General features: G+C 42.0%; 1 protein-coding gene across 1 annotated transcript in view; it reads left to right on the top strand.

Annotated features, from left to right (window-relative positions):
• ST5 (suppression of tumorigenicity 5) overlaps positions 1 to 21,274 on the top strand; it is a 166,303-nt gene that overhangs the window by 101,902 nt on the left and 43,127 nt on the right. Inside the window, exons 11-13 of the mRNA XM_029911539.1 lie at positions 9,593 to 9,670; positions 14,196 to 14,336; positions 17,778 to 17,926. Coding sequence (XP_029767399.1) covers positions 9,593 to 9,670; positions 14,196 to 14,336; positions 17,778 to 17,926 — 368 coding nt within the window. The remainder of the gene's footprint in view (positions 1 to 9,592; positions 9,671 to 14,195; positions 14,337 to 17,777; positions 17,927 to 21,274) is intronic.

Raw genomic sequence — 21,274 nt, 5'->3', positions numbered from 1 at the left:
CTGTCAAAACAGGCTGCCAAACTACCTGGACCACGGATCTGATCCAGCATGGTAGTTCCTATGATCCTATTTTTTGTGTCTTAGTTTCTGGGGGGGGGTCTTTATTTGTGAGATAATTGTCTTTTATTACCAGGCATTTTTTAAGACTGTTTTATTTTGGGACATGGTCATATGAACTGCTCTATTTGTTTTATTTTATTTTGCCTTAGATTTTTTCCAGGATTTTCTGATAAAAGCCTCCTGCAAAAGCACCTCAAGGGATACAGTAATGATTATATTTTGTTTGTACAACAAAGTCCTACAGTGTATCCATTTTACATATATTTATATTACATTGTTTCATTTAAAAACAGGATTAGAGTGGAATGTAACCTATTGTACCATAACAAACAGAGTTCTAAATACAGTAAGACATTTTCCAATTAAAACCTGATACATCTAAGACAACCATGGTAACAGTCTTCCTAGTGATCTGATATGAGAATTTCCATTTTGAGGTAAAAGAAAATGTCTTATTTATATCAGTCACATTACCCCTTACCTGTTTTAGTATGGTTAGTACATTATCCTCTGTAATAACCCAAGAGAGTGTCAGTTTCAATTTTACACTAATGATTAACTTTGTCTCATATAATTGGCTTTTGTCAAAGCTATATTAAATAGCAGTCTGTTCACTGTACACAGTATTTGTACCTGGTTTTTGTTTTTGCTTGGTTGGCTTTTTTGTTATCTTGCTGTAGTACCTAGAAAATGTACTGAATAAAAATGTGTGAATTTAGACCCTGTTTCTTGACGACCTATGTAGCTATTTATGCCTGGGCAAAGTGCGTGTAACATGGGTATGAAATGCTATTGCAGGTGTGAGTGAGTGGAGAGTTCCAAACTGGTAGATTTTGAATTCACTTTCCACAGGTGCCAGGCAGTGGAGAATCAGCCCCTTAAAGTCTGAGTGTGTCTACATTGCAGCTGGGAGCAAGCCTCCCAGTTCAGGTACACAGACACTTGCTAGCTCAAGCTAACACGCTAAAAATAGCAGTGTGGCTGTTGTGGCACCAACAGAGGTTTGGGTTAGCCACCCGAACTCAGACCCACCCACCCAACCCCCCGAGTCTGAGCTTGCTTGGCTAGCTCAAGCCTCTGCCAGTAGCACAACATCCACACTGCTATTTTCAGTCCACTATCTTGAGCTGAGCTATTGCAAGTCTGCGAACCCAAGCTAGGAAGCTGCTCCCAGCTGCAGTGTAGATACACTCAAAGGGTCTCACTTTCTCCCAGCTTTCATCTGGGTTCTGCTGGCAGAATCCCCCAGTGGTGGAAAATTTGCCAAATCTTTGTTGTTGGGAGGCCAGGAGCTGGCTTGTGAAGACCAGAAAGTGGGTGGAGCCAGCAGGACCATGTGCTGTGGGAGATGGATTGAGTCAATGCATCTCCTAGGAAGCCTGTGCTTCACTCTTAGGGAATGCTGGCTGGACCTTTCAAGCTGCCCTTTCCCAGTGGCGCTCCAAGGAGAGTCACAGCAGTAAACTATCCAAGAGAACACAGCATCTTAACTACAGTTCCATGTCATCTCCACAGACATCTCTGGCTGTGCTGCTGCAGAAGCTACTCCTTATGCTGAGGGGTTGTAGTTCTTCACAGGCTGGGTAGTATTGAATTATATGATATCCCAAGACCATATCTGTCCCAGAAACAGAGTCGCAGCCAATCACCATATTTTTATGATTATTATTGATTGTCATATTGTAATGCCTAGGAACCCCAGCCATGGGCCAGGACCCCATTATGCTAGACACACCTGTGTGTGGGTTCCTGTCCCATCTGACCTCCAGAAAAATTGAGTTCTTAAAATAAACCACAAGTCCTGAAGATATGGGGATCTCCCTGAAGGGCAGCTTTTATCCTTTTGAAAAGGGAAAACAGCCCAATGGGTCAAAGTTTCTGTGTCTCCTTCCCCTCTGAGGGAAAGTCGCACTTCCAGGACTCTCCAGTTGAGGGCATGAGCTGAGACAACCACGCTCTAGAAATCAGGGAATGGAGCAGGGGGCCCCAACACAAAGTATTTACATTAAAATAAGAAAAATGGCCTGTAGGTGAGTCTGGTTCATCTCGCCACCTGATGGGGCCACACAGGGGAGTTTACTGTGGTCCCGGAGTGACTCTTGTGGGCTGCAGACTGAAGATAGATGGATCCACAGAGAGTTCATTGGCAGGAACTTTCCTCCCCCAGCCTTCTTGACAGCTCTGCAGATACCCTGTGTGCTGGCTTTAAAAATCCATGTTGATCTTCTATAGCAAGGAGTCTTATTCAATGATTAGAGAAGAACGCAAGCAAAACCATTTGGACCCAGATCCCCAAGTCACACTCCATTCCATGCCCCCTCCCCCCATTTTGGGAGGGTGTTTGTAGGAGGGGCGGAGGCCTGTCATAAAATGTGGCTCTGGATCGAGATTCTAATTCTAAACTCTGAAGTTCGGTGCATTCTGATCCTCGGCTTTGGTCGAGACCCCTCTCTAGTTCTGAACACATTGGCCTGATGGGGGGGCCACAGCCTGTGCAGCTGTGGGGCCATGAGTACACTGGGCTGGGCTCAAGAGAAACAACAAAAATCTGATCTGATGCACAAACTGATGGCTGAGCTCTTTGCTGTGAGCCTGCTTCACATTCTGTTTTTCTAATGCTCTCAGCCTTTAAACCAAACCAGCAGCAGATCTGAGCAGACGTCCAAAGAAAGGGGCCCTGCTGTTAAAAAAAGAAACTGTCAAACCTCATCTAATTTATGCAGAAGAATGATGGCAGGCAGATTCTCCATCCCTTTTGGCACCATCCTCCCTTCCACACACCCTTCGTTTGGTTCATTCACACACGCAGCTTGTATGCTGCTGTACATCAGAACCCAGCAGAAGAAACATATGGGGAGATTTCTCTGGAATATGTTTTTGAAAGTTTATATTGTTGATAGGACAGGACCACCCTACATTCCAGAGCCTCTCCCTCCCTCATCCTGACATCCTGTTTGAATTTTGGCTTGGGGATGCATCCCTTGATTGCTCCAGTTTCAAAACAACCCCAAAGCCAGGTGGGATTAAAACAAAGTACAATTTCCAATCTGCTGCAAGAGTGAATGCGTACTATGAAAGCATATGACCTGACCTGCCATCTACACTGCAGTGTTGTACCAAAGTCTAATCTGATGTCTCTTTTGCAATATATCCCAATGATACATTACTGTAGTCAAAGATCTGTCATCATCTTAGTTAGAACTAATTGTGGCTAAAGCTCCAATGGCTTTGATTGGGTTCATTGGGAATCCAAAACATCAGATGCCAATCCAAAGTGAATCCATGTATTTGGCAGGTCCCAGGAAGCCATGCAACTCTCCTTCCCTACACAGCATGCCCTCTGCGTCATCTCCATCGTGTTCCCTTCTCTCACAATCCATAGCAATCCTTCACTTCTCCCTCACAATCTCTTCTTGCTAGCAATACCCACTGGCCTATTGGGGATCTTGAGGTGATAGCTAACAGGTCGCCTTTTCTTCCTTTCTCCCATTTCAGGAGGTGTCTTTTTCCAGGAGGCCCTTTGCTCCATTCCTGCTTCTTTGAGCTTGGGTGTGGGGCCATGATGCACCCTTCCCTTTCCTACCAGTTTGCTGGGCCTGTGCCACACCCCTATGGAGGAGCAGAGGAATGCAGAAACTCTCCATTAGTCCCGTTGCTTCAGGCCCTCTGAAGTGAAAGTGCTATGGAGCAACTAGCATTCCCTAGTATATTATGGGAGTCTGAAATCCTCAAAAAGGAGTCAGAGGACCAAGGCAGCTTCCTACCCTTTTTGGTGTCTTTACTAATCCAGACTACTAAATTATTAATTTGAACAGCTGGTTTCACTTTCTCCCAGCTTTTTGCCTTACTTTTAAAGTGTGTGTGTGTGTGTGTGTGTGTGTGTGTGTGTGTGTGTGTGTGTGTGAGAGAGAGAGAGAGAGAGAGAGAGAGAGAGAGAGAGAGAGAGGGTAGATTAGGCAAGAAACTCTGAATAGCTCAGCTAGATTTCAAGCACCTGGGAAAGAAGGTCTTTTTTAAAACAAAAAGAATGAGGAGTACTTGTGGCACCTTAGAGACTAACAAATTTGTTTGGGCATAAGCTTTCATGGGCTAAAACCCACTTCATCGGATGCATGCAGTGCAAAATACAGTAGGAAGATATATATATACACAAAGAACATGAAAAAATGTGTGTTGCCATACCAACTGTAACGAGACTAATCAATTAAGGTGGGCTGTTCTCAGCAGGAGAAAAAAAACTTTTGTAGTGATAATCAGGATGGCCCATTTCAAACAGTTGACAAGAAGGTGTGAGTAACAGTAGGGGAAAAGGCTCCTTTTTAGCATAAAGAGCCACGGTTTCCCTTAGACATAATCTCAGAATAGAGGCGAAAGCAGGGTTTGCAGCAGCAAAGTCCAGGGTAAACACTGTGCAGCAAGGCTGCTTCAGTCTTTGTGCTGGCCAAGAAAACTAGCAGAACCCCCTGGTGCTGATCCTCACCCTTCTGTTTCACAGCTCAACTCGTGGTGGTTTATTTTCATCCTCCTGGGAATCAGCGCCCTATTGTCTGTGAGACTAATTAGAATTCCTGCAAGCAAGGCTGGATGAAGACTAAGAATGTACTTGGCCCCACAAAAACAAAAAACTCCAAATGCTTTATTCCCCCTTTCCTCAAGGAAGTGGGCAGTATATGCTCTGCATGCAAGCTGACTCCCAGCTGCCCCTTACCCAACAGCCCCACACTCAGAAAGGGGCTTGGATGAAGCAGTGGGGTATTAAGCAGCAGGCCGTGTTGTCAACAGTTTATACCTATCCACCAGTCACCTGATTGTGATGTGGGGCCAGGAGAAGAATATAAGAATGGCCATACTTTTGGCCTTCACGACATCCCCTGGCAACGAATTCCACAGGTTGACTATGAGAGTGTCCCTTGCAAACTTCTCAGGTCAGGTCATTTGATATTAGCCTTTATCTTGTTCTGACAGGATAAAGCAAAAATAGTCCTGGGAAATACACCGATGAAGGGGGTCTTTCCAGCTGGAATAGAATTGGCGTAATGGCTCTATGTTGCCTCTCCCCACAGTGTAGGAGCTATGTGGTGGCACTCATACTATTCTCAGCTACCCACCGACCTCGGAGTGGGCATGGGCTGGCTGTCCGGATAGGTTGATTCGACACATCCAGTGGCCGAGTTCCATGTGCAGGTTAAAGCTGCCATCCCCTGGTGGGACCATTGAGGCTGGAAAGTGGTGCAAACACCGTCTGCCTTTCCTAGGATTGGACCCATCCCCAGGGGGCAGAGGCCACCACTGATGCAAAGAGTAAATCAAACCCAGATGTGGATGGCCATGGAGGGTTAGATGTAACACACATGCTCACAACATTTTCCTGGGGAATTAACAAAGTACAGTATGAGAAGCAGGTGCTGTTTCTCTAATGTGAAGCTGCAGCCAGAGGGACAGTTTCAGCCAGGGAGACCCGTTGATATAGGATCATGCAGGTTAATGCCTGGTTTTTACAAACTCATGACTTTAGTCATGTTTAATAGGAGTAAATCATTTCACTTCAGGATTCCAGCCCCTGAGAGCCTCCCCAGCCTGAGACGTTTGCTCTTTTGCTCTTCGTGATGATTTGCGTGTACCGAGGAGGCTCTGCTATTGGCAAAGAGAAATCCCTAAAATACAAGGGGATCATGTATAATGAATATGAGCAGGGAAGATGCCTAGCACTCATAAACTCAGTGACATGTAACCTTTAAGATATTTGTAAGGAATAATATTTCATAGGGCAGGGTCTTTGAATAAACTGCGTGGTTATTGTTTCTGGTCTTATAGATGACCCAGGAATGTGATGTTTTTACTGGCACTCAGTAAGACAGCTCTTGGCTGGTAGCTGTCCAAGACTCCTGGCATGACTTCGGCATTCCTGCAGATTTGACACAATGATTTTAACCAAAATCCCACACGCTTGATATAATCACTCAATGCCTTTAGAAAAGGTTTTATACCTAATATGGACAAAAAAGGATTCTGCTGTTTTCAGAGATGTGACGTGTGGTGAGCAGGTTTGGATTCAGAAATACACTCATCTGTGTTCACTTAAGTGCAGCATTTTTTTATGGTCTTTATTATAACAGCACAGGCACCTGCTGACTGTCCCAGCGATTCTCAGATTTAAAAAACACAGCCATTCTCCAGCTTCTTCTGAATCAGCTCTGCATGGCATGTAAATGATAAACCCACTTTGTGGAAACAACTTGCATAATCCTTATAGTCTAATGACGAGACACTGAAACTAAATGCCACCAACTTATTATGGTAAAAGGGGAAAGATCATTATCCACTTTGATTAAATATAAAAGTAAGCAAAAGCAGACAGAAATTATGACATCGGGCTCCTCTGTCATAGTATTATTAGTATGGGGGGTGATTCTTCCACTGTTTTCCATCTTGTGTAATCATTTACACAGTTGGGCAAAGTGGGTGTAAAATGATACCAACTCAGAGTGTTGGTGTGTTACACCCGCTTTTCATTCATTTTGCACAGGCAGAAAGACTCCACAAGGTGCGGGGCAACAGAGAACTAGACCCACTGTCTGAGATCCTACTCGGAATTCTTTAATGGCAGGGCAAAGTAGTTTGGTAGCATGTCTGCTGTGGGTTGGTGCAGGGTGTTTTCAGTTCCTAGACAAGGAGAGACAGGAATTCCTGCAGTAATGTCAGCTCTGGGGCAGTCCCTGCGTTCTATCTCAATAGCACGTCATGCCAACTGATCCGTTGAAAGGTGACTTTTGTTGAGTTCAGAGACTTCCTTTTGGTCATGGTTCTGTGCCCAATGGAAAAAGGAGAATGGGCTATTACACCTTTCAAAGGTATTTCCATCTGCAGACCTGCTGTCCCTATGCAGGGCAGTAGCAAATACAGGTGACTTTGGATGACATTCTGGTAGTCTAGGACCTGATCCAATGCCCTTTGCAGTGGGAATCTTCCCACTAACATCAATGGATTTTGGATCAGGTCTCTGATTTCCCATGGGTGGTGATTCAGGAAACCTCTTAAGCACATGCGTGTTTTCCTGAATAGGGATACATAAGCACAGCCATACTAGGTCAGACCAATGGTCCACCTAGCCCAGTATCCTGTCTTCCAACAGTGACCAGTGCCAGATGCTTCGGAGGGAATGAACAGAACAGGGCAATTTCAAGTGGTCCATACACTGTAGTCCACTCCCAACTTCTGGCAGTTAGAGGTTCAGGGACGGATGGAGTTGCATCCTGAGCATCTTGGCTAATAGCCATTGATGGGCCTATCCTCTAATAACCTATCTAATTCTTTTTTGAACTCAGTTATACTTTTGGCCTTCACAACATCCCCTGGCAACGAGTTCCACAGGTTGACTATACATGTTTGTTTTAAATCTGCTGCCTATTAATTTAATTGGATAGCCCATGGTTCTTGTGTTATATAAAGGGGTAAATAACTTTTCTATTCACTTTCTCTACACTAACCATGATTTTATAGCCCTCTATGATATTCTCCCTTAGTTGTCTCTTTTCTAAGCTGAACAGTGCCAGCCTTTTTAATATCTCCTTGTATGGAAGCTGTTTCGTACCCCTAATCATTTTTTTTTTTTTGCCCTTCTTAGTGTCTTTTCCAATTCAAATATATCTTTTTTGAGACGGGGTGACCAGAACTACACTCAATATTCAAGGTGTGGGCGTAACATGGATTTATATAGTGACATTATATTTTCTGTCTTATCTATCCCTTTCCTATTGTTTCCTAACATTATATTAGCTTTTTTTGCCTGGTGTTGCACACTAAGTGGATGTTTTCAGAGAACTATCCACAATTACTCCAAGATCTCTTTGTTGAGTGGTAACAGCTAATTTAGACTCAATCATTTTTTATGTATAGTTGGGCTTATTTTTTCCGATGTGCATTACTTTAAACTAATTGACACTGAATTTCATCTGCCGTTTTGTAGCCCAGTGACCCAGTAAGATTCTGTTCCTGAATCTAGACCATAAGTACTCAGTAGATCTGCCCAACATCCATTGTCCATGAAGAATGGTCCTCAACATTTTTCTGGGTGAAATTAAGGCTTCTGTGATAATTACTATTTTATTGTTCAGTGACAACAAATTTAACTTCGGCTGGGGGGGGGGAGGGAGATACAAAGAAAAAAAGGGAAACTCCTGATTTCTTCCAATTTCTGCTGCTTTTCTGTTTGTCCCTGAAATCAGCAAAATATCCCTCTGTGTCAGTTTAATTGCTCAACCTCAAACTAGATGATAGCAGAACTGGAATTCGGCATGTTAAAAATGTAATGGAAAGCCACTGCACATGTCCTGTACATTGCAGCTGTTTGTTATTTAAATATTGACAGTGTGCTTGGCACAGTCTGAGGGACAAAGGAAAACTTGGTCTCTGTCCCAGGGAACTCACTCCCACTCAGATGGGATTTTCCAAAGTGCTCAGCACTAGCCTAACTCCGATTGGAGCCTGTGGTTTCAATGGGAGCAGAATTAGGCTGACTCCAAGCACCGGCCATTGGCTTCAATGGGAACAGAGTTGGCTTAATGCTGAGTACTTCAGAATAGCTCACCCCTAAGAGTTAGATTTTGCCCAATGAAGGATGCTTCTTTTTCTTCGCCTGTGCCACCAGACTGTTCCAGGGGCATTGCACCACTCTTAAATACGACTCTTACCAATTCTCCTGCTGGGGTGCTTCTACATTGCTCCCAATACAGAGCTGTGGCTAAATGCCACAATTCAGCACTATATGTGGAGGATACGTTGTGTTCAGCTCAATGGAGCCAATGGCAATTTACACTATTGGAGGATGAGGCCTATTACGAATACATTTCTAGTTGTCTTCAAGAGGGGAATGTACATCAAATTCTCTAGGTAGCTTTTGTTTGTTCATTTGTTTTTGTATGTCAAGCATGATTTTCACTTTTAACCGTTTAGATTATTCAAGTTTTGCACGTTTTTTACATGTGTAAATAAGTAGCCCCCAACTAATGTGGAGGATCTAGATGAAAACCCTATTGGGATTTAGGTCGTGCATGTCTTTGTTTCGCTCTCTGATCATACTAGTCTTGAGTTAAGCAGTCTTTGACCATCGTGGTGTGATTGGGGAACAAAAATGACCATTAAACCTTCCCCTAGCCTTCCCATTCTCATCCTTGCCTGCAGATACCCAGCCCCCTGTGCAGCCCCACTTTTCCTACTGCCTCAAGGAATAAAAGAGAGCAATTGCTGAGACACGGTTACAGCCATTTGTAACTGTGCTGTATGGCTGCAAGTTGGAATGATATCGGAGAACAGCTCCGATGCGTTGTGATTTCCAAAGTGGATAAGCATTCTTGATGCCTTTTAGTTTCCTGCCTTATGGAAGGAATATAATGCTTTTTCATGAGTTACTATTTTGGTGGAGAAATGGATAGCAAAGATTTAGCACAATAGCCAAGCCATTGTGCTATATAAGTGTATTTTCTTGTGACTCAAAATTAAAAAGTAATTTCAATCTCTCTTTCATTGTTATCAGCCAAGTGGAAAAGGTCCACGCCTACCTGAAGTATATTGTGTCATCAGCCGGCTGGGTTGCTTTGACTTATTTTCCAAGGTAAGTTTCCTTTTCCCTCCCCCCCCCCCCAATATTTCACTTAATTTGATTACTCACTGAGAAATGTCTATATTAATGAACCAAACACACAGAACTTTTTAATTTGATGGGCAGCAACAGTATTTTACATTTAGACATTTCATTATTATTGGGTACATCAAAGAATGTCTTATTGCTTCTGTGTCTGAAGCAAATCTTGATTTGAAAAACATCTGGGTGTTCGTATGTATTGGCTGCCTGAGGCTTTTTTCCATTGTTTTCTAAAACTATTCTCTGCTGACCTGTAATTCTTGGCATGCATGTTTGAAATGATGGGCCAATACCACTTTTACGCCAGTACTCCCCCACTGCAGTAATGAGGTCAAGAATCAAGATTATTCCATACGCGGATTCTGTTGTAGTGGGATATTTCCATCACAAGAAGTTGTGTTAACAATAATAATCTAATTAGAAGGAACAAATGTGACACCAAAGTTGCATCATACTTTGATCTGGTTTACTTAAGGAATAAAGTTCCTAGTACAGAAGTTGCAAGACCATAAACAGCTTATTCAGGCTGATTAAACACTGAAGTAAGGCTGAGGCATTTGATAGTCAAAGAAGCAGCTGACTCAGAGTGCACTCCAGTACCATAAACATTCTTTTTACATTCAACAAAAGGATATTCAAATAAAACAAAGCAGCCAAAAATATTTTTCTTGCTTGATTAGAGTTTGAAATGTCCAGGCTGCTGCCAACGGAGTGCCTCTAACATCCAAGGGCACGTCCTGTGCAACTTCAGTGAGCATTTAATTGTGATAGAGCCGTACCAACCAGGAGTTTAGTGTGATTTGTGAGAGGACAATGATATTTCAGACTTTGAGTGAATACCTTTTTTCCCCCTTTTATACAATTCCTGTAGCATGTTACACAATTTAGACCTTTCCGCTCATATGTGAATACAGTGTTGAGTAAATGATGTGTCTGTTTGCAAGGAATGTATCAGTTTGGCAGTCAGACCTAAGGGAGTTTTACAGAATTTAAGACCAAATTAATATTTATTTATTTATTTATTTAATTTACTGAATACAGTTGGCTAGTTTTTGGTTGTGAGGTTAGTTTTTGGATTTGATAAAATCATGACATTTTATGTAATTCACGTGATCTAATCATACAGAATGTTATCTTCCATATAAGCATGTTTTGAGCTTCTCAGGATAAAACTTTGATTAACATGAATCAAGCTTTAAAAAAATCAGATGAAAGTAGTTAATACCAGTCCTATTTATGACGTCATATAAAAGGTCAAACCAAAGGGTTGTTCCAATAGCCTCTTGACATAACTGGTGTCTAAATAAAGATGATTGCAACTGATGCAGAAACACCATGCTGGAACATGGTGAATAGAGGTAACAAAAAGATTGTGGAAGCTAATGATACAGAGATATGTCATGACACTCTTCCTTCTCTTTGCTGTTGCTATCTAACTTTGACGGTGGCCTAGTTCTCTGAGGTTTTTGAAGGGGAAAAGATGAAGCAGATATTACAAAATTGAACATTACAATACCTTGCTGCCAGCACACTAGTCAAAAATATCAGTCAAGATGAAGACATGAAGTGTGCGCAGGTCCACAGAGTGGAGAGTTTATGCCAGAAAATACCAGAGATGGGCCAGAATTGCAAAAATTCTGTTTGCACATTTGTGCCCAAACCTTGCATTTGCTCATGTAAATGAGCATTTGATGCAAATTAGCTAGTCAAATATGAAATTACCTGATTGACATATGCAAATAATTTCATTTATGTGAGCTTGCATATCATTTTAATGTGCTCACTTAGTGGCTGGCTGAAAAGTTTACCCCAAATGTCAGTTTCCTGCTTATCAGTCATATAGTTAAATTGTAGTAAGAGTCTGTTGTTTTTTTCTCACTTGTACTAGTTTTACACTAGAATTCCATTGGCTTCAATGGAAGTGATTCCCAGATGATCATGGAAAGGAAGAAGTCAAACACTGGTGACATTAGGGACATTTGGCCTAATCCAGAAGTTCTTATTTATTCCTGGTGTGGATAGAACTCCCATTGAATTTATAGGCCTGGCCCACTGTTAGGGAAGAGCTATTCACTTCTTCCTGCTAATGTGATCACTGGGCCATTGCATCTGGTTCACACAGAAATAACTAGTCTTAGTTGAAGATTACAGACTCAACTCCCACTAATGTGAGTTCGAATTGAAGGTATTCCGCACCTGGCAAGACGGAGTACTACAGCCCTGAATCAGCTCTTAAATGAAAAAAAAGAAGAGTCAGTTTGTAGTACCAGTTTGTAGAACAGATTTGTTCCTGGTGCAGATTAAGATTCTTAAGAGACAGTGAGAACATCCCTTTTTCCTAGTTTGTAAAAGCGAAACCAAGCGATTGGTAAAACTAATGGGAAGGAGGAAAGTTATCATGATGGTACACTTAACATAAGTAGACAAAACAGGAAACTGCAGCCTTCATATAAAAACGTGACGGGAGAGACTACTGAGATATTAAACCTTGTACATTACTTAGCTGAGAAGCAGAAAAAGCCCTTTGTTTTTGATTATCTGCATTATTTTAATTCCCCTTGGAGTCCTCTTTGTGCACTGTAGCGATATCTACTTAAAGACAGATTTGAGAACCACAGATTTCCTCACTTCCAAACTCAGCCAGTGCATGCAGTCATGGTCTTGGCAGATATTTTTGCCCATTTTTAGACTCATGAGATGTCTTTGTCCAAACTTTCTTTATTTTAAAAATATATTATTTGTATTGTGCTGACAGTCAGGGTCAGTGCCCCACTAGAATAGGCATTGTCCAAACCCATTACATGACACAGTCGCTCCCCCCAACAGCTTTCAATTGACTGTATCTAATTTAAAAGTATGTGATTTATTTAATTTATATTTAGCATATAATGCCAACAACGTAAAGAATCACTTAGCACCTACAAAAAAGGAGACCAGTGTTGGCAGCAACACAAAGGCTTGCCTAGGAGATACTACAGCTGGGTCTACACTAAAAAGTTAAGTTGACCCAGGGATGTTGTTCAGGGATGTGAAAAATCCATGCCTCTGAACAACGTAGTTAAGGCAACCTAACCCCTAGTGTAGACAGTGCTAGGTCAGCAGACGAATTCTTCCGTCACCTAGTTACCATCTTTCAGGGAGGTGGATTAACTACAGCAATGGGAGACTGTCTCCCATTGCTGTAGTGAGTGTCTACACAGAAGGGCTACAGCTGTGCCGCTCTAGTGGTTTAAGTGTAGATGTAGCTAAGGGAACAGAAGGAATAGTATTGCGTCACTACTACTTAGCCACTGGGCTGGCCTTCAGTAAGGAGCTTCTCTAATCTGGTGTGAGCGGTTGTCACCCAAGCAAGTTACCTTAAGGACGAAATTAATATAAACTTGTATGATCACCCCCCACTCTCATTGTCTTCAATGGGAGCTGCAAGTACTCGGTATTTGTTAGACGCGCAGAGAGGGCGGGGAGGCAGCGCTCCAGTTAGTGCCTTTGTTGGCTTTTGGTGTCATTTAGCTATTACTGTAACTCTCCAGCTCATAGTTAAGTATCTTTTCACATTCTGTTTCAATGGAAAGCATTTCCAACAGCAACAAGGGAAAGTGCCTGGCTTTGACAGACTAACTATTGCGTGGCCCATTGCTCATGAGTAGTGGTTAAAAGATCAGTCTTCCAGGTCAAACCACTAACTGCTTTAAAGCTGGCTTTCCCCTCTTCTTTAGGTTTATCAGCATCACGTTCTATTTAATATGGGAAAACTTTGCTATGGTCTAATTTATGTTGGCCTGTGTGAATAAAATGAGAAGAAGAAGAAGAAAAAATCCTCTGAATCTATCAGAGTTCCATCTGTTCAGTATACAGCTAAATTGTCCATTCTGTGTCATGGCAAATGGAAAACGACATTAGTGCAGACACCCAATGTAAAGAGTAGGGCACGCTTCACAAAACCCACTCAGGATCAGCTGTTTTGAACATAGGGATTGTGAAGCGATCACTGTCTCCTCATTTCAGAATCTGAAGCAGAAAATGCTGTATGCCCAATCTGAATATGTTAAACTGAGGTCCTGCGGTCACAGAATCCCGTTTCACTTTTCCTAAAAGCAAAGATGTCAATCCTGATGTCCTGGCCAAAGTCCAATTCTACCAATCACATTTTGCCTCTGTGAAGTCTCCCTACAGTTACCAGTGGATAAATTATTCCTTCCTTACCTTTCTAAAAACTGCTTTGAAGTGTGGCTGGCGCAGAATGCCTTCTGTGCTCCATCCCAGAGGTGGCTGCATTTTATCAATAGATGAAATGATCTCGATTTCTCTACATATTCAGTTACACTCCTGCAACCCCTGTGATTCTGTTGTGACATTAATGGTATTGAACACGTGCACATAAGGGGAGAATTAGGCATGTAGTCTGGTACATGTTTGGGAGAGAAGATGCTTTAGAAATTTATGTTGTTGTTGTTCTGATATGTTCTCTCTTTCACATCGGACTGTGATGGATCAGATCCTGGATGAGGTTGAAAGGAGAAGAGGCATCTCTGCTGCCCTGGTTTATCCATTTATGAGGAGTCTGATGGAGTCTCCTTTTCCTGCACCTGGAAAGACAATCAAAGTCAAGACTTTTCTGCCTGGAGCTGGAAATGAGGTAAAAGGCTACTGCAAACCTTAAACCCAAAACCTAACACCCCTACTCCACAAATAATAAAAAGAAGCCAAAGAAAGAAAGCTGAAGATGGGGGAATCATGAAATGTCGTGGGAGGGTTCTGGAAAACAGCACCATAATAACTATTAACAATAATTCCCTTTGATTATTATAAACAGTTTTATGAAGAGGTAGTTATTTTAATATGTATGTTGGTTCTCTGGAAGTTTAATAATAAAAAAAAAAATTCCAACATACTCCAAGTTCTTGTGTATTTAACAGAAGAGTTATGATGTGGCTGAACTTTATTGCAGTATTAGCAAGCTAGAAGTCATCCATAGGGTGTTTTCCATTATGACTGTATTCCACCAGATCAGGAACTTAGAAGTTTTTACGAGCATCGTTGTTCAGAGATATGGAATTGGCTAAAGAATTTACCAGCAGCATTTGGTGACAGTTTTTAAACATCAGTGTTTTGAAAAAAATAGTCATTTACCTGACCCCCAAAGCAATGGCCTATATTTGGAACAGCAGGCTCTATAAAATGGCTTATGGATTTTTAAAGAGTGTGTGTGTGTGTGTGTGTGTGTTTGTTTATTACAGAAACCCAGTTAAAAATACAAGATGTAAAAGTCCAATAGAAACCTAGTATTGTAGATTATGTGGGCTACTAGAGAATATCAATGTTAGTATGTTGGTTAAAAAGTCATTTTTAACTTCAAATTCTGCTGTGTACTCCTGGTGTAAATCCATAATAACTCCACTCATTTATTTGAATGGACTAAGTGTAGAATTATGGAGAATAGAATTTGTCTGAATGAATGGCATAGAAAAAAGAAGGTGATTTTTTTCTTAGAATTCTATTTTACTGTCAAGTTCTCTGCCTATTTTTAATTTTTACATCGGATCACATTTTCTAGTGACCTAAAGCCAGTAACTTCAGTGGTGTTACAGTTTGCACCATAATGTCTTTTGGGCTGAAACAAAAAGGGTTCCTTGTAAAAGTGCCCTGTAAGGCACATTTGAAGTCTTCAATCCTCATACTGTGGAAAGCATAAGGAATTCTGAGGGGCTGACTTTAGGAATAAAGGCAAGATTTCATGGTGCTTTCTAGATGCTAATGTATTTGATAACTGGCTCTGTAGTCCTGCCCCATTTAGCTCATGCGCCAGATCCCTTCCATGCAACCTTAATACATGGAAACAAACAAGTACAGTAAAGCAGGCAGTAGATCAAAAAGACTTTAATTAGGCTCAGCTTTGTTCTCAGTTACACAAATGCAATCCCATTGATTTAGGTGAAATTGCACTGGCTTACTTAAGAACAGAATTTGGCCCTTCCACTGTTTCTAAAAACTGTTGTGACTTGCAGTGCATCCCACAGCAAGATTATAGTGTTGGAAACTAAGAGCCTGTCTACACTGGCACTTTACAGCGCTGCAACTTTCTCACTCGGGGGTGTGAAAAAACACCCCCCTGAGTGCAGCAAGTTTCAGCGCTGTAAAGCGCCAGTGTAGACAGTGCACCCGTGCTAGGAGCCGTGCCCCCAGCGCTGGGAGCTACTTCCCTCATAGAGGTGAGTTTTTTAGAGCGCTGGGAGTGCTCTCTCCCAGCGCTCTGCCGCGACTACACAAGCCATGTTAAAGCGCTGCCGCAGCAGCGCTTTAACATTGCCAGTGTAGATTAGCCCTTAGTAACTAGTTCCCAATGATTTGGCACATTAACATGACTTAACAATCACCATGACTTCAATCACCATGCTGAGAAATGTTTTAACTCTTAGTACTGGTCACCTTTATGAAACTTAAAGCAATTGGAGCTAGCATTTACCCCACTGGTAGTATCAGTCAGGAAAACACAATCACTCAACAATGGTATGTTTGCTGATTTTTGCAGCAGTGGTAGGGTGGTGGATATGTGGTGTTACAGTGGGAGAATGTTTGTTTGCATATTTTGGGTTTCTTAAAAAAATCTAATCACAAGATGTGACTCTACACAATATGGATGTGACAGTGATTTTCTTCTGACTGTTCCTATCCTGTCCCTGAGCACAATGGTGTCACAAAAGAACTGCTATCAATCCATTTTATTTCCACTCTCCTGCACTCTGCTGCTAACTGCAGTGTTGTTTTGGAGCAATTTCATAAGGGCTAATTCAGTTTTAAACCAATACCATAATGTTAATGGAATCTGGAACTGTAGGTATGAAAGCATAAAAATACTTTATACCAATACATTGGCGTTGGCTTTAAGACACACAGGAGGATGGGTAGTATAAGAGATTATTATGGTCCTGGGGATGTGTTCTCTGAGATTTCAACTAGGCCTTAATCTGACAAAAAATAATACCTATATTATGTAGAGTATAAGGAGTGGGGTCTTTTTAGGTAAAGTCTGGTCATGTGCAGTATTTTGCAGCTGTCCATTTCCAATGAGTTTACCCTAGTTCCTCCAAATGTCAGTAGATCATCAGCTGCTGCCCTGCCCTTCTATCTCTTTCTCTCCCTCCTTTGCACTCTGTGTTTTTTACCCTTCTCTGTTTTTCTGTCCACCATCTTTGAAGTCCCAGCCTAAACCTGGCTCACACAGGGCTGGATGTTAAAGGGATCATGCAATCCCACAGGTTAAAATCTTAGATGAAGAAATCAACCTAATAAATCTGAGGAAAGGGGTTCAGATGCCAGGGGATGGGTGCAGCATGGAAACAAGGACAGAGTGGAACTTGTCAGATGTTGCCATTCAAGCCATGATCCTGACTCCCAGAAAAAGTTACAGGTTCCGTTTTTTGCTGTATGCTGCTGACACAGTCGAGCTGCCCATTTTCAAAGTGGATGTCTATAAAGCAGGACTATTTCATCCTAGCAAATGAGGGCTGATTTAATGTACAGAGAGTTTCTTTCTGGGAGGCAGATAAGATTTGCAAGCATAACCTGGTGAGGAGGTGTGCAATAGAATGCTGCTCTGGAGCGTGCATCTCCTTTTAGGCCTGGTCCCCACTAAGCCCCCACTTCGGACTAAGGTACGCAAATTCAGCTACGTTAATAACGTAGCTGAATTCGAAGTACCTTAGTCCGAACTTACCGCGGGTCCAGACGCTGCAGGAAGGCTCCCCCATCGATGCCGCGTACTCCTCTCGCCGAGCTGGAGTACCGGCGTCGACGGCGAGCACTTCCGGGATCGATCTGGGATCGATTTATCACGTCTAAACCGGACGCGATAAATCGATCCCAGAACATCGATTGCCTGCCGCCGGACCCTCCGATAAGTGTAGATGTACCCTTAGTCTCTCTGCAAAGGAGAGAGTGTGAGTGAAAGTCCCCTATCTCCTCAGCACAGGGAACGAGGCATTTAGTGCCACGTGGCCTATGCATGGGTGAAAGGCATCTGAAGAGCTAGTGAAGCCTGACCAGTTAAACTAACTTACATTTCTTTGAATGCACTCAGGTGATAGAGCTTCGGCGTCCAATGGACTCACGTCTGGAACACGTGGACTTTGAATGTCTTTTCAAGTGCCTCAGCGTACGACAGATCATCAGGATCTTTGCTTCCCTTCTGCTGGAGCGACGCGTGATCTTCATAGCAGATAAGCTCAAGTAAGTGGCAAAGGAACTTTAACTATAACATATTGTTGGAGCCAGCGTTGTCTAATGATACAAAGAGCATTCAGAGATGGAGGAGGGGATTGCTGGAAGTCAAGATTCTCCCTCCACAGACATGAGATGAGCCACTAAAATAACTCCTGCTGATTCTAGTGGAAATTATTTGTAGCTTGCAGTTGGCGAATAGAACCAGCTTTGTTACTAGCTGCAAGACACTTAACATGTCTCTGTCTCAGTTTTCCCATCTGTAAAATGGGGATAAAAACATTTACCTATCCGTGAACAATCTCTAAAATCATAAGAGCACAGTCCTGCCCTTGTGCTTGGCTCAATCAGGGGGGAAGGCCCTAATTAAACAACACTTTGCACTTACATAGTTATTTTTCATCCCTAGATCTCCAAGCTCTTTACAAAGATTGGTAACATCATCATTTTACAATGGAGAAACTGAGGCACAGTGTCAATTGAAGCTCAAATTTTCATGCGTTCACTAAGTCTGAGTACCCAACTTGAGACCTGTCAGGCCTGATTTTCAGATATAATGAGCACAGGCACCTGCAGTCAATGGGAGCTCTGAATATCAGGCCTTAGTAACCTTAAGAGGAGTCCAGAAATTGAGGCACCCAAAATCAGTGGATATTTGCCAAAAGTTACAGAATGATTCAGAAGCAGTTAGGATAGAACCTAGGTCTCCTGTCTCCCAGCGTCCATGCATAGTCACTAGACCAGAAGTGAGCTCAGCTGTATATTCTGTCATGGCTAGGTGTGCAGAACTTCCATTAGGTTAGTGCTGTGAGAATTGGATGTTTCTTAAAGATATACCCTGACTCTCATACGCTTAGGGATATATCAGACTGCCTTACCAGTAGATTAACAAATAGTTACAGTGACACCTGGATTTTTAACACCTGGGTTAGTTGAGGACTTTGCTGTGTTGGTCTAGTTTAGTGGTGTAAGAATGAGCCTTAAATCTAGATTCTTTGAAAACAAAGGTTCAAATTCCATTAAGATCAATTCATCTGTTCCTTCTTATGTAAAGTGCTGCCCAGCTTACTGTCTCAAGAGACCTTTCAAAGGAGATTGTTAAAAACAAGGTCATGTCATTTGGACATTAAAAATCTATGACACTTATTTGTATGTGAAGAGGTTTGCCACAATGTCCTGAACCAAAATTTTCCTTCTCTGTGTTGTGCGCTGGTAATCGGTTGGACTGCTACCCTCCACCTCAGAGGTGGGTGCATTTCAGCAATGATCTTTGCACATAATTTATGGAGTACTTTTGGAATGAAAGGATCTATAGAAATGTAAAAAAAAAAAAAAAAATTGTATTACTTTGCTATATTTTACCCCACAACAAGAATGTTTGTGTCATTCCCTTCTGCACTGGAATTTAAAGAGCATATTCACATAATAGCAAAGATGCTTAAATTAGAAAAATACCCCAAACTTTAATAATAGTGACAATACTTTTCACTTAGCACCTTCAAAGCATTGTACAAGCATTAGTTGATTTTCATAAAAATGCAGTGAGGCAGATAAATATTGTTAGCCCCATTTTACAGAGGAGGGAAGTGAGGTCCAGAGAGATTGAATGACTTGTTCAAGGCCATAAAGAAAGTCTCCGATAGCACTAGGATTTGAACTCCAGTGCTCCTTGCCCCCCGAAGGGTGCAACAGACCAAGCTGCCTCTTATACTGTCACTAAGTGCCCTATGTCTGTCTGTTGACTCAGGTACATGTACAGTTCATAGAACCAGAAGGTTAATATTGCCCCTAGCAGCTGGTTGAGATATTTTCCCCAGGTGCCTATACATTTCCTTGCAGAGGCTTTGCTTAAGGTTCAACTGTACCATTTGGGCACAGTCCATGAGTGGTGCTCCCTGCTACACCTCTTCAGGGGCATATCATCCACCTGTCCTACCTCCTCCCTGCCTCCTTTGGGGCATGCGCTCCCCCAAGGTGATAGGGAGGGAGCAGTCCCTGTGCTCCCCAAACTCAGGGATGGCAATTGGGCATGGCTCTTACATAGGCCCTGCAAGACAGAGGGGATGTCTTGTACCTTCCTCTACCATTGTCTCCCACTGGAATAAGGCCCAATCCAGCCTTTCATTAGATGCAAGTGTGATCAATGCACACACATGTAAACATTTTAAGCAAGATATTTGCAACCATAGCATGCTAAATCATAAAAAATGGCAAATAAAAATAAAGACCTCCATTTATTACACTCAGGAACATCCAGAATCCCTTAAAAGGATCTAAAGCAGTGGTTCCCAAACTTTAACACCCTGTGAACCCCTTTCACTAAAATGTTAAGTCTCGCGAACCCCCTCCTAAAAATAAATATTCCCCGGGATTTTCTCCTTTACCTGAGTATAAATTATAAAAGCAGTCATCTTGGAAATATAAAATTTGTTTTTATGACATGCTTATTAAACACATTTTATTATTAATTACTATTTATCATTACAGTATTTTTATTATATTATGAAAATGGCAACACTCTTCCAAGATCTCACTTTCGTAGCTTGTATCACTTTGAATAAAGCCTGTTATAAGACAAGGCTCCTATGTTTCATCAAGCAGTATCAGATGTGAAACAGCATGAAGGTATTTAAGAAACCAACTCAAAGAGTTCCTCCTACACAATCATTCAGGTCTTGAGCAGTCCAGGCAAGCAACGCATGTTACAACAAAGCTTAAACTTGTTCTTCATAATAATTTTAAAAACAATACGAGCTGCCTATTTAATTTTAAAAACAGCAAAAAATATCCACCTCCCTTTCCATTACTTATAAGGAGTCTTGAAATTTAAATCTCTTTAGTGTGATAGATATGGTTGCTTTGATCTGCTTAGCTCTTGGAAGTCCAGGGGCTCCAGGCTGCTGGCCCCATGCTGCCCGGAGTCCTTAGCGACAGCTCTGTCCGCCATTAGGGAATTTTTCCCCAAGAACCCCCTGTAACATTTCATGAACCCCCAGGGGTTCACGAACCCCAGTTTGGGAACCACTGATCTAAAGGAATGTACCGGTGGTTGAAAAGACAGATGGATCTAGCCAAAAACTCTGCTAAGTGCTTTATCAGCCCTGTCCTTCTCTGAATGATCGCCAGGAATAATATCTGCACTTAGTGGTCGCCAGTGTATATAATAGCAAAAATACTTTGCATAGTCAAAGCTTTACAACCTTTGGGGGATAATTTCTTAAAGCTGTGGACCCTTTTCAGGTTATAACATGCCTTCCTTAGCGGTATGTCTTGCTGTCTAAAACAACATGAAGATTTTATTAGATCACTCGTCCTGTCGGTAACCCTTAGTCTGAATGACCATTCAGAATGATTTAA

The sequence above is a fragment of the Terrapene carolina genome, unplaced genomic scaffold (genome assembly GCF_002925995.2).
Source record: "Terrapene carolina triunguis isolate 2854851 unplaced genomic scaffold, T_m_triunguis-2.0 Scaffold96, whole genome shotgun sequence".
Classification (NCBI taxonomy): domain Eukaryota; kingdom Metazoa; phylum Chordata; order Testudines; family Emydidae; genus Terrapene; species Terrapene triunguis.
Note: the sequence above shows the minus strand (reverse complement) of the source record. Positions and strands in the feature narration are given on the sequence as shown.